This window comes from Mesoplodon mirus (genome assembly GCF_964341445.2).
Source record: "Mesoplodon mirus genome assembly, chromosome: 3".
NCBI lineage: Eukaryota > Metazoa > Chordata > Mammalia > Artiodactyla > Ziphiidae > Mesoplodon > Mesoplodon mirus.
Genome location: NC_138978.1, coordinates 162,277,984 through 162,291,769, shown reverse-complemented (window position 1 = coordinate 162,291,769; position 13,786 = coordinate 162,277,984). Strand labels below are relative to the sequence as shown.

Below are 13,786 nucleotides of genomic sequence, written 5' to 3'. Positions count from 1 at the left end.
TAAGAAACTCAGGACAGTCCAAAGTGCAGTGTCACGGTCAGGAATTTATCATTCCTTTGCAGTTCCTTCCATTCCAGATACAACTTACCAATCAGGAGGTCAGTTTTATCTTAAGTAATGTTGCTTAGTAATATAAGTGACATCCTTAACCTCATCATGTTACCAGGGAACTTAAGACATTTTTACCTAAGGCCAGCTTTTCATCCAGCACGGGAAGTTGTAATTAATCTCATAACATGGTTGTTAAACTCATATAGCCAGATTTCCTATCTAGAAGTTTAATTTGAAATACTTTGGGATCTCACTGGACTTTACCACTTTGATTATGAGAAGTTCTTCCATGGCAAATGTTCTTACTATTTTTCTTTTTGCCTAAGTTCTTTGAATTGGTCTACAATATTATATTTTACTACATCTGTTTAAATCAGGAGGATCTGACAGAATAAACCTAAATGATATTAAACAATACTAATAAAGCTAACTTATCTAGAAGAATAAATGCATTAAGATACTTAAGAAAATGGGGGCCTAGCAATTTCACTTCTGGGAATTTATCCCCCAAGGAACATGGTCCCATCCCCAAGTGTTCATGTCATTTGGCTCTACTATTTATCTAGCTTCTCAACTCAGAAATGTGAGTTCCATCCTTGATTTCTCTGTTTCATCGTCTGCATCTATTCCATAAGCAGTCCTATTGGTTCTACTTCTAAAATACAGATATGTCTTCACTTCTCTTCATCCCCATTGCTACCACCTGTTATGAACTGTGTTCCCCCAAAAGACGTTGAAATCCTAACTCCCAGCACCTCAGAATATGACCTTATTTGGAAATAGATTAGAGGGATGCATCCATAAGCCAAGGAATGCCAAGAATTGTCGGCAAACACTAGAAGCTCCAAGCGGCAAGGAAGGATTCTCCCCTATAGGTTTCAGAGGGACAGTGACTGTACTGACAATACATTTCTGTTGTTTTAGGCCACCCAGTTTGTGGCACTTTGTTATGCCAGTTCTAGGAAACGCATACACCCTCTCAGTACAAACCTCCATCATTTCTTACCTGGACTGACGCAGTGACTTCATACTTGTCCCCCTCCTCCCCTCTCCCACTGTCAGCCTACTCCAATCTATTCTTCAGACAGCAGTGAGAGTAGCCTTTTCAAAAGTTAAATTAGATCATGTCATTACTTTGGTTTAATGCCCTTCAATGACTTCCTATTGCTCTAAGAATAAAGTCCCAAACGCTTGCTATGGCCTAGGACAACAGTTCTTCACCTTTTTAGTCTCAGGACCCCTTTACAATAAGTCTTCAAAATTACTGAGGACCTCAAAGAGTTTTTGTTCATGTAGTTTAAATCTATCAGTACTTACCATATTAGAAATTAAAGTTGAGAAATTTAAAAAACCATTACATGTTACTCTAAGTAACTTAATTTCAAAAATGAAACTATAGAGCGCCTGCTGCGGGCGTGGCGACGCCATGGAGCGTTTTGATAAAGCGGCTCTGAACGCGCTGCAGCCTTGCGACTTCAGAAATGAAAGTTCATTAGCATCCACTCTGAAGACTCTTCACAGCTTTAATGATCACTGTACCTATTGGGTTATATTTCACGACTAAATCTTATGTTTCTGAAGGCGCCTTTGGGACGTCCAATAGGGACAGCTATGTTTATGTTGCTATTGCTGCAGTGGTCGCCGTCCACGTGGTGCTCGCCCTCTTTATTTATGTGGCCTGGAATGAAGGCTCAAGGCAGTGGCGTGAATGCAAACAGGATTAAAGTGAACATCACCTTTTGATAGCATTAAATTGATTTTTTAAAAATGGTAAATGCGTCTGGGGTATTGATGATTTTAATAAAGTTGAAAGAACATGTTAAAATCAATCTTATGGAATCAGGTTTGACTAGTGTAAATTTTGATCCTTCTAAAACAATGGTTTGTATCATCAGTTTTAACTGTATGAGCCTCTCATTTGCAAATGAGAATTTGGAAAAGTTAAATTGGTTACAAATAAGTATGTGAAATTAGTTACACATTATTCTGGGAAGAATTTGATTATCTTACAACAAAACAATATTTTATAGCATTTTGTCTTTTGGTTGGCTTTGCGTTTTACTCCTCTGGATATATTCAGATGTACATAGTGGAGCAAATCTAAACTTTATTTTTCGCTGGAACACTTTTCCTACCTATCATGAAAATACCAGGTCATTGGATTTTGGGTTGTAAATGTGTATTGGAAATTGCTTAAATTGTGGACACTGGAATTAATCTGAATGTCACTGAGAAATTTTGCATAAAGTGTAATCCCTCGTCAATAGAAATCTTTCATTACATTATTTCATGGGGAAACTAGGCTGAATCACACCCATTCATGTAAAAGGACTGGATTTATTGAAGAATGCAGACAACAAAGCAAAGAGAGCTACCTGCCTAGGCACCCAGCCTACTCCCTAAAGGCCCCTTGCAGGCCAGCCTCCTGCTTTCAGACAAACTCTGTAAAGATCTGATTTGCTCTGGTCATTCAACAATGAACTTACACTTTAATTACAAGGTTGTGTAAACTCCCTTTAAATTTGTTTTTCCTACTTTTTAATAATATATATGAATGAATTTACATTTAAATGTGTTCATTTTTGCATACTTAGGGAGTGTAAACAATCCTGAAAATAGATTATTTTTATCATCCAGGAAGTATTCTTGGAATTTCTAGTCTAGTCTTCTAAATCAGTGCGGTTATATCCCAGACACATCAATAGATAATGTACCTAAGTTAGATAATCCTTGAGGTCCTTTCTGATAGAAAAAGACCCTGTGGTTTTACTTTCGTATCCTTGGTCTGTGTTCTTTCTAGCCACTTGGTACTACTTGTGTGCAATCTAAAAACACACCCCAAAAAAGTGCATATTAAAACAGGAAGAAAATTTAAATTCCCTGTAATGTTGCCATCTGGAGATAACCACTACTTTGGTTTACATCCTGTGTGCATTTCTTAATGCTAGTTTGTTACACACCAGAAGTTTGGTTTAAGTTCAAATTCTGCCAATTTTACCTGGTGGCTATTTGCATTTTTTCAGATGAGTGATTACTGGCCGTTTTCTTAAAAAGCACATTCTACCTTTACTCTTTTTTTTTTTAAAAATAGTAATAGTTTTCATTTATTGAGTCTTTTTTTAAACATCTTTATTGGAGTATAATTGCTTTACAATGGTGTGTTGGTTTCTGCTTTGTAACAGAGTGAATCAGTTATACATATACATATGTTCCCATGTCTCTTCCCTCTTGCCTCTCCCTCCCTCCCACCCTCCCTGTCCCACCCCTCTAGGTGGTCGCAGGGCACCGAGCTGATCTCCCTGTGCTGTGCGGCTGCTTCCCACTAGCTAGCTATTTTGTGTTTGGTGGTGTATGTGTGTCCACGCCACTCTCTCGCTTTGTCGCAGCTTGCCCTTCCCCCTCCCTGTATCCTCAAGTCCATTCTTTAGTAGGTTACTCTTTTAACCAGATATCTCGTACAAATTTCCTGTCATTGATAATTCCTGATACAATGGCCCTTGCTGTGTTTGCCATTACTGATTTTGTTTGTTCACCCCTACTTTTGATGTTGTGGAACTGGACTAAAGGAGTAGAGAGGCAGTTAGGCATAAAAGCAAAGAAGGCATTTGTGTTTATTTAATTGTTGAGAAGAAATAAAAGATTATTGTAGGACTTTTTTATTCTTGCTTATAGTTAAATGTTATCTACAGTTTAAATGTCTTAAGTAGTTATTCTAAATGTAAAATGTTTTCTTAAAAAGAGTACAGTTTTGGTATAAAGTTCTACAAATTTAATATGAAATTGTAGGATACTCCAGATTGAGTCTAGTGTACTGTATGGTAGATTTCTAGATGGTCCCCTCTTTAGATGCCTTGTTGTACTAAAATTTGTCCACCTAATTTCTTTCTCTATAATGTCAAGGTTTTTCTTGTACTTTTGGGATCTTATGCTATTTGTAAAATGTTAATGTCCAGTGTTGGATTGTTTTGTTTGATTTCAGACATTTGCTGAGTAGATAACATGGGTGTGTTTCTGCAAGTATTTAAACCAGGGATTCATGCAAAAGCAGATGTAATTTCCTCTTGGAAAAGGTACCCAGCATTTGAAAGTTAGAATTGGATGCTAAGGTTGATGTTTGGGGTTATTACAATATAGACTTGTTTTCACACCAGTTAATATTTTCTTAGGGTTTTAACTGTTAACTGAGTAGTTTGCTGCTGTTGAAATAACATGGTATTTGACAAATAGATTTATTTTTCAAGATGTCTCAGTGATTTCCTCTTGTACAATGTATATACTTCAGGATGTATAGAAAGGAAAGCTACAGTTGAGCCCTTATATAAATAAGGTAGGAATATGTTCACTATTGTTTGAAAACTGATTGTAAGAATAATCTCAATTAGGGAGTGTAATTTGAAGTGTCAGTACAGGCTACTGATTTAACACATGACCTTCTTCACCTCACCTCCCATTTTGCCCCCCAGAATATAATCTTTATTCTCATTGTGCTAAAAAATGAAAAGTCTGCTGTAGAATGCATGTGATGTCATTAGTCCTTCAAGTGGATACCATTTTACATGTGACGGCAGAATTCAGTTTTGAATTGCTGAAGAAATTTAAACCCTCCATAAAAAAGAAAAAAAAAACCAACTGCATTTCATGGGAATCTAACAGAAATATACTGTAAGATTATTTTCATCATAAATATCTCATCAGCTTTGCCCAAAAAGCAACTGCTGGACTTGTTTGGTGTTCATTTTCTGTTTTCGTATAAATTTTATATATACAGCCAGAGGACCCAAGGAGACCAGTAAAAACAGTTAAACAGATAGGGTGTACCCAAGGAAAGATGAAAGCTGAAGGTACATGAGACAAAGAATTTATATCCTGTTTTAAATGCATCTAGTGTATGTTTCTTGTCTCCAGACAAGTTCATGTTTATTGTTTTATTTATGCTCAAGTGAAGTTGTACATTGTTGGTAGGCCATTTTATAAATGGTTTGCCTATGGTACAAGTTGATTCATGCAGCCTCTGCTCTTCCATTTTAGATAGTGTTTGCAAGAGCTGGCCTGAAGCAGCACACTCACAACTTGACAAGATTTCTTTTTCCTTTTTGTAGGGGGAAGGGTCACCTGAGAAAATAAATTATTTTCAGGGACTTTGGGAACCTAACGATAAATATTACGTGTAACCTGTGAACAGATTAAGCCTTTATATATTCATTAAAGTACTCTGGAATTCCTCAACTTACCATCACTCCTGGCCACACTTTCCTTGCCTGTTTTGTTGCTACGTGTGCTTGAAAGTAATATCTGCATTCCTTTGAAGATGTTCTATAGGTCATATTTGTCAGTTACAGACTAGGCTTCCTTTTTCTCAAGTTCAGTGAAATCTCACTGAATAGTAATAATAGCAATAGCTAACATCTGCACAGCACCTTACAGTTTGCAGAAAACGTTCACATGTTCTCATGTTTTTGCATAGTGAACCTGTTACGAGATTTCTCTTGACCTTGATGCTAAAAGTGTTAGAATCGTTGAAGTCGCTAGAGTCACTGAATATGCTGTAGTCTTGAGTAGCGCCCTGACAAGGGGCAGATTTTAGATGCGCTACCTTGAAAGCTGCGTGTAATTATCAAAATGGGGGGCTTGAGTTCTTTACCCACTTGAATCAGATTTACTTTTGTGAGTGATGTTTTTCTAACTGTTATCTGGATGGATTTTGTATTCATTATATTCTAACCTGTAACCTGTATAAATTTACCGTGTGTTGTCATTAAAAAAGTGTTCATAATTAAAAAAAAAAAGAAAATATATTTTCCAAAAGGTAAGAAAGCATAGAAGAGTGGCATTACTTTACATTTTTGCAAATCTCTTTAAAGTCTGGGCTAAACAGAAAATAAGTGGATATTCGCTTCTAGTTCTGCATTCAATCTGTTGTGATACCTGTCATGTGGCCTCTGGAAAATGCCACTGAATGCTCATGAGAGAATGAATGTGAAAAAGAGTACATAATAATGTCTTAAAATTATTATGAAATAATAATGACTTTATGGACCCCCTGAAAATATCACAAAGACCCCCAGGGGCTCCCAGTCCCTACTTTGAGAACCACTGGGCTAGGAAACCCTGCAGCATTTAGCCCCACCTAACTTTCTAATCTGAGCTCATAAAATGTTGTTCTTCCTGCTCTTCACATGGCTGGCTCCTACCTCATCCTTCAAGTCCCAGCCTGTCATCTATGTAGAGAAAGTCCTCTTGGACTATTTGCTTCAAAGAGGTCACCTCCTATTGTCATTCTTTAGTTCAATCCCCTCATTCTTTTTTTTTTTTTAACAAAAATAAACAGTGGTTTTATTGATTACATATATTTTCAACTCTAGTAATATATATTATAAACTTTAAGAATTAGCAATAAATGGCTGTATTTTTTACCAAGAATAATCCAGGCTATGGCAGCATGTTTGATGAATATTAATGAAGTCCTGCACAGTCATCATCTATCTATTTTTCAGAAAATCAAGAAGTCATCATCCAAGCTTTGTATTAGGTCATGAGACAGTTACCCCTATACACACATTTCATTAAGTAGAAATAAGACATTACACATTTTCTTTTTTGGCAAATCCTCCCTTTCTGTCATACAGATATATCCTCCCAAAGTTATTTTCTTATAATGTACAAAATTTATTTTTTATCCACAAGAGTTGTCTCAAATAACTTTCACCCTGGAAAGCTCAAAGGCATGAGGCAGTAACAAAATGCTACTCTGGACTCTGTATTTCACTTTTGCCTAAAACCCTATTTGATAATTAAAACTAAATTAATCCCACATTATAATACTTACTTACGAAAGTCTTTTTGTGTACATGTTTGCCACAAAGATGGAAAATGTCAACTCATCTGAGCAAGTATTTGGCAGATCACAAAAAGAAAACAGGGCTGTGGGAAATGAAAATGCTTTAGTGTTTGACAGCTGAAGAGACTGATGACTGTCACTCCAATTTCTCATCTCCTTCTTCCACGTCTTTCAAATTGAGTACTTCCAAAGAGCCTTTGCCTTTTATCTCCTTTTTTACGAGCTCATCGATTTCTCGGAAGCAGCCGGGGTCGATGAGACACACAATATCTAACTGTTGACCATAGTTTTCACTTTCTATAACCTTGATGAGTGGCTTGAGTTTTCTTTCAGCTTCTTCCCTTCATTCACTGGAAGAATGAACCGAAGTCTCATGTGAGCATGTTCTATCTTCATTTTCTCCTTTAACTGCTTTATCACTTCCAAAGCCTGCTGTTTTGTACTCTTGTTGGGTTTGACCGAATAGTGGATGTCCTTCATGGCTCTCTTGATAAGGATAACGGTGTATGGTCTCTTTGTTTCAGGGTTCACACATTTGTCGGCCACAATAGTTGCAATGTCCCTAAACATCTGCTCCAGCTGTGTGTGCCGTTCTTTATCTGACACTTGAACCTCTCCTTTAGTCAAAATCTGCTTACAGATTTCAGTCTGGTCATCTGTTCCAAACGCACTGATGAGATCTTCCTTCTTTGCAACCTGACCTTTAGAGACGTTTACAAACACTGAGTGGGTCTGTAGAACTTCATCAAGGTCTTTTTCCATGCCGCTCCGCCAGCCCACGACTTTGTTTTTGTAGCAGGCGATTTCAAAGCGCTTCCCGGCTCGCTTCATTTGTACTACGGCCACATTGGTCAGGCGGATCTGGTTGGTGGGGGTGAAGATCGACATCGTGGCCGCTCACAGACCTTGGGTCCGGTGAACCAAGGCAGACCCGCGCTGCCGGCCTGAGGGCCAACTGAGCCTCGATGTAACCACCCGGCAGTGCGCGGCACAGTAACGCCCGCAGACTGCGCAGCGCCGTGACTAACTCGGCCACCACAGTACACCCACGCAACTTACTGCGCAGGCGTCAGGTGTTGTGAAAAAACCCTCATTGTTTCTTCACTAGCATTTATTACAATTTATAGTTAAAGGATGTATTTATTTTTCATTTGATTATGTGCACCATAAGGTTAGGAACCACGTGTGACTTTTTAAAAAAAATATTTTTAGATTTACTTATTTTTGGCTGCTTTGGGTCTTCGTTGCTGTGCGTGGGCTTTCTCTAGTTGCGGCAAGCAGGGGCTACTCTTTGTTGAGGTGTGTGGGCTTCTCATTGTGGTGGCTTCTCTTGTGGCAGAGCAAGGGCTCTAAGCACACGGGCTTCAGTAGTTGCAGCACGCAGGCTCAGTAGTTGTGGCTTGCAGGCTCTAGAGCGCAGGCTCACTAGTTGTGGTGCACGGGCTTAGTTGCTCCGGGGCATGTGGGATCTTCCCGGACCAGGGCTTGAACCTGTGTCCCCTGCATTGGCAGGCGGATTCTTAACCACTACGCCACCAGGGAAGCCCTCATGTGTGATTTTTTGGCTGTTATACTCCTAGCACCTTGCATAGAGTCCGATACGCAGGAATTACTCAAACATGTTACTGAGTGAATGAATAAATGAATCATGGATTCGTACAAATATTTATCTGCCAAGGATGTTCACTGCTTGCATTCACTCATGAACAGTTATTTCCTGAGTACCTACTGTGTGCCAGGCACTGTTCTAAGGGCAATAAATAAAAATAGACAAAAATCCCTACCCTAGTTTTGGAGGAGGGGGATATAGAAAATAAACTAAGTCAAATACACAATATGTTAGATGATGATAAATGCTACAGAGAAAAACAAAGCAGAAAAGAATGAGGAATGCTGGAGGCAGGGTAGAATGAGTTTCAACTTAAAATAAGGTAGTCAGTGTAGGCCTTATTGGAAAGACTACTGAGAGTGAAAAACCTGAAGGAGGCGAGAGAACAAGCTGTATGAATATTTGGGGGAAAAGCCATAGAGGGAGCAAGATGAGCAAGTACCCAGGCCCTGAGATGGTTATGTGCCTGGCATGTTTCAGGAACCAAAAAGAGGCAAGTGTATGGCTGGGGCCAAGTGAGCAAGTTAGATTGGTCATAGAAGATGAGGTATGAGAGGTTTGAGGGTCAGATGGCATAGGGCCTTGTAAGCCATTGTAAGGATTTTGACTTTTATTCTGAATTCAATGGGAGGTTGCCAGAGGGTTTTGAGCAGAGGAGTAACTTGACTTCATTTATGTGTTAAGAGGGTCACTCTGGCTGCCAGGTTGAGAAAAGACTGAAGGGTAGTTTATTTCAACCACCCAGATAAGATATGGTGTGGACTTGGGCCAAAGTGCTAGCAGAAGATAAGCTGAGAAGTAGTTAGATTCTGGACGTATTATGAAGGTAGAAGCAATAGACTTTGCTGATAGGTTAGATATTCATGTAAGAAAAAGAGAAGAGGTTAAAGATTCCATCAAGAATGTGGCTTGAGTAACAAGGATATAATTGCCATTAACTAAGATGAAAAAGACTTGGGGAGAAGCAGGTTTTGTAGGTAAGGTCAGGAGTTTGGTTTTGGACATAATAATAGTTTGGGATCTCTATCAGACAGATATAAGAGAGAGGTCAAGCACACAGTTAGATATATGGATCTGAAGAGAGGTATGGGCTGGAGGTATAAACTTGAGATAAACTTGAGATCCGAAGGCAGATATTTAAAGCCCAGAGACTGGAAGAAATCACCAAAGGGTTGAGTATAGAAAAAAGAAGAGATTGGATGATTGAACTCTGGGGCATTTCAAGACAGGAGGACAAGAAAAGGAGCAAGCAAAAGGGACTGAGAAAGAACTACTGATGAAGAATGAGCAAAAGGGACCAAGAAGGCCAGTAAGGCAGTAAGAAAATCAATGTCCTAGAACACAAGAGAATAAAGTATTGAAAGAAAAAGTAATCAGTTGTACCAAATGCTGCTGATAGGTCTGGTATGGTAAGGACTGAGAAGTGGTCACTAGATTTAGCAAAATTGAAGTTACTGGCCTTCTGATAAGAACAGAAAGAATGACAGAAGTGAACACCTAATTCACGAGGGTTCAAGAAATAATGGGGAAGGAGGAATTAGAGTATAAACAACTCTTTCACGGAATTTTGCTGTAAAGAGGAGTGAGATGGGGCAGCAGTCTGACAGTTAAGTGGGGTGGAGAGACAGCAGCATATTTATATGAGGGAACCTACACAGAAGGCGGAAAACTGCTAATGCGAAAAAGGATACATGCAGTGAGGTCCTTCAGTAGGATGGCACCTCGTCCATGTGCAGAGGGGCTGGCTTAGAAGCACAGATAGTTCACACATACTCATAGGAGGGAAAGTGGGCTGTGTAACTACAGATGCAGGCAGGTAGATAGATAAGATGGTAGAACTTGTGGAAGTTCCTTTTTAATGACTCTTGTTTCACTTCAGTTAAATGGGAAGGAAGGTCATCAGCAGAGGACGAGGAAGGAGGTGTTTGAACTTTGAGGAGAGAAGAGAACGTATGAAAGAGTCATCTAACAGAGGGAAGGTATAATGGAGTAGGGAAATGTAGTGTCACTGCTTGGGCAGCACTGAAGGCCCACATGAGATTAGTGGTTCTAAGCCTGAAGTGAGCATAGTTATGTGTTTTTCTCCTGTCATGTGTAGCTGCAATAGGTACAGACATGGAGAAGTAGAAGAATTAATTTAAACACCTATTTTCTGAAAGCCTACTATATATCAGGGACACAGTGATAAATAAACCAGTTATAGTCTTTGTCTTCATGGAGTTTACAATCTAGCTTATATACTGCAAAAGAGAACAACCTAAACGTCTAAACAGTGGAATGGCTACAGTATAATATACTTGTAGGATGGAGTACTAGGCAGCCATCCTAGAAATTGTGCTGAAGAAGAATGTCTGATATGCATATGAGAAGATACTCATGATAAGTAAATAAAGTAGGATATAAAACTATGTACAGTAGGATCCCATTTTTGTTTTTAAAATGTATTATCTACCCATAGAAAAAAGGAAAGCATCCAAAGTGATAACAAGGGTTATCTCAAGGGTAAGACTATGGACGACTGAAACCTTTTTCTTTATACTTATTATTTGTATTTTGTAAAAATTTCTAAAATACATTGATATCACTTTAAAATAAGAAAAAGTTACTGCTCATTTGTATTCTCTCTGAATCTGAATACCATCTATACATTTACAAACATTTTTCAGTGATTATTACTTGGCTATTGCCAATAAATACTGATCAAACTGATTAAAACTATGATTAGTTATAAATGTCTATTTACAGTTACAAGCATGATAGGGTAACCTGCCTGCCTGTACCTCCCCCCCACCCCATACATTTCTTACTTGCTATGCTCCTCAGATCACCATGCCTAATTTGGGGCTTTTGAGTTCAGATGTTGTGGGCTGAAGTGTTCTTGTGTTTAATGTGAAATATTGAGATTTTGGATCTTTCAACTTAGAGCGTGTCCACCTAGAAATCAATCAGAGCAGGGGCATGAACACGAGAACCTTGACTGCAATCACAGAACTGATTGGCAAGTGGGGAATAGAAAGACAGGAGGACAACCAGGTTGTCTTCTAATCCTATTAACTTTTCTGTCTTCCAAGAGTACCAGAGAAAAGGATCAGGCTTTAAAAAGACATAAAAATTTTTCCTCAACTCTGAATTGTTTATATGTCCAAGTACCTTGACATGTCTAAAGAATAGGTATGTGGGTAAAACAAAGAAAAGATGATTATTTAAAATTACTCTCTAACCAAATTGTAGTCTTTAGGGACCCAAATGTAAATTCTTCTTCTTTTATTCATCTTTTGTATGCCTGGCACATAATAAGCACTCAAGAAATGTTCGATCAATAAACTTGATGATTATGACTCACTTAAATAAAGCCTGTTCAGGTTTTAATCATTATTAATAATTATTTTAAATCGACTACTATATTACAATACTCTTAGTATTATGATTATGATGTTTTAATAATACACATCATCTTGTATCTGCAAAATCTTTATCTCTGTTATTCCTCTTTGTGTGTTAAAGTGGAGTTTGTATTAAAGCACGAATATGACTCCAAACAGTTTTTTCTTGGTAACCTCAAAATAGGATATAGGAACCCAAACCTTAGTCTTTATAAACATTCTCTTTTAAAGTATATTACAAAGAATAAATGGAATTGTATGTCAAGAATGAGTAAGTGAAAGCTTTTACTCATCTGGTTTACAACTTATATCAGCTAATTTTTCTAAATTTAAGTTAATTAAATTTTTTGGTTGTTTCATTTCAAATGACCACACCAGAAGAGGGTTGTTTGTCATGGTTATTTATGCTTTTCCTTTCTGCTTCAGCTCAAAGGAAATGTTCAAATTTAATAAATATGGAGTTGTTATAAACAGCAAAAACAATTCTAATAAATTAACATTGGTCATACATTTGAAATCATTATAAGGGATTATACATTAGGGTAAAGTAAAAATACTCAGTTGAATTAAAAATAAAATCATATAATAAAGTTAAAATGTAGAAAAATTCAACCATGCTTAAAAATCAAACTATAAAAGCATAGAAATGTACACCCTCTACACTATACCTACATATCCTTTGTTTCCAAATAAAAATTCATAAGGGACACAAATGAATGACAAAATAATACAGGGAATTTAAAGACACAGACTCTCAAATAAGAAATGAAAAAATGTACCCATGTGACTCTTTACCTAAGTGATTCTTTACCACTATCTTTAAAATGGTAGGGAATCATGAAAGCTCCCCTCCCTCTGACATGTTCCGCTGTTCTGACACTTGCAGAACTCTAAGCTATCACCCACTACTCTGAGACTGGGTTCACAAGCTGCCACTCTTCTTTATAACTTGAAGTAGAACGTTGAGCCTTCACAACCCTTAAAATTTTCTCTCATCCCCCTTCATCTTTTACCTTGTATTATTTATGAATATGCTTGTGTCCTCCTGATCTTTTGAAGGTAAGAGCTATAGCATAGATTAACTTTACAGACCCCTAGAGTTCCTTCATCCCTTCTGTCTAGCACAAAACTTGGCATAAAATAAAAGTTAAATGAGACAAAAATAAACTACTTGCGGGAAATTCAAATATAGTTATACCTCACTAATCTAGGGGCTTGGTTTTTGGCATTCTCAAGTACCTGGAATAGGGCCCACCGTACAGGGGAAAGATGCTGATAAGAATCATATTAAAAAAGTTGTGACCAGTTGGCTCCTGTACAGAAGGATGCTTCTAGCTGGGTTGACAAAGCAGTGAAAGGCCAGTCTTTGTCTATGAAATATGAGATGCAACAGGAGGCAGAAGAGACACGGAAAGTGAAAAGTGAAGGAAAGCAAGGACTAGAGAGCAGAAACGGTAGGAGGGCCAGCAGAGCCTAATGGTAATTAGAAGAAAGAATGGGGGCAGCAGTAGTAGCAGCCAGCAGAAATCAGAGCTGTGACAGAGGTGGCAAGTTGCAGACATTTTAGACCACAGAGAATAGCCAGCATAAAGAGGGCTGGGCTGCATGCCAACCAGTAGATTTTAGCAATCTCAAGAGGGAAAGAGAAGCTTTGGCTCTATGCTTCACCATCTATAAATACCTGTGGTACAGCCAATGATTTAAGAAGGAGGCAATGAAGTGTAGAATATATTTTAGAAAAAAAAATTTTATAGAAAAAGTTAAAAAAAAAAGCAGAATGTAACTGTTCAGCTATTTGAAACCCACATTAATCTAGAATGTTTAACTTTGCAAAGTGTGCTACACAGTTGAGGATTTATTAGAATATGGAAAGAAAAAGGAACATTGGCTGAATACCTATTGTGT

General features: G+C 37.9%; 2 protein-coding genes and 1 pseudogene across 6 annotated transcripts in view; 1 reads left to right on the top strand and 2 right to left on the bottom strand.

Moving 5' to 3' along the window:
• The window catches only part of ACBD6 (acyl-CoA binding domain containing 6), a 227,427-nt gene that overhangs the window by 47,962 nt on the left and 165,679 nt on the right, over nucleotides 1-13,786 (bottom strand). The window lies entirely within an intron of this gene.
• LOC309800079 (vacuolar ATPase assembly integral membrane protein VMA21-like) lies at nucleotides 1,470-1,808 on the top strand (annotated as a pseudogene). Its single transcript has one exon. The product of its transcript is annotated as a vacuolar ATPase assembly integral membrane protein VMA21-like (transcript).
• Nucleotides 6,360-7,887, bottom strand: LOC309800832 (ribosome maturation protein SBDS-like). The gene is given in 2 exon segments (XM_082615159.1): nucleotides 6,360-7,216; nucleotides 7,219-7,887. Coding segments are annotated over 2 exon segments (750 nt in total). The 5' UTR covers nucleotides 7,778-7,887; the 3' UTR covers nucleotides 6,360-7,025.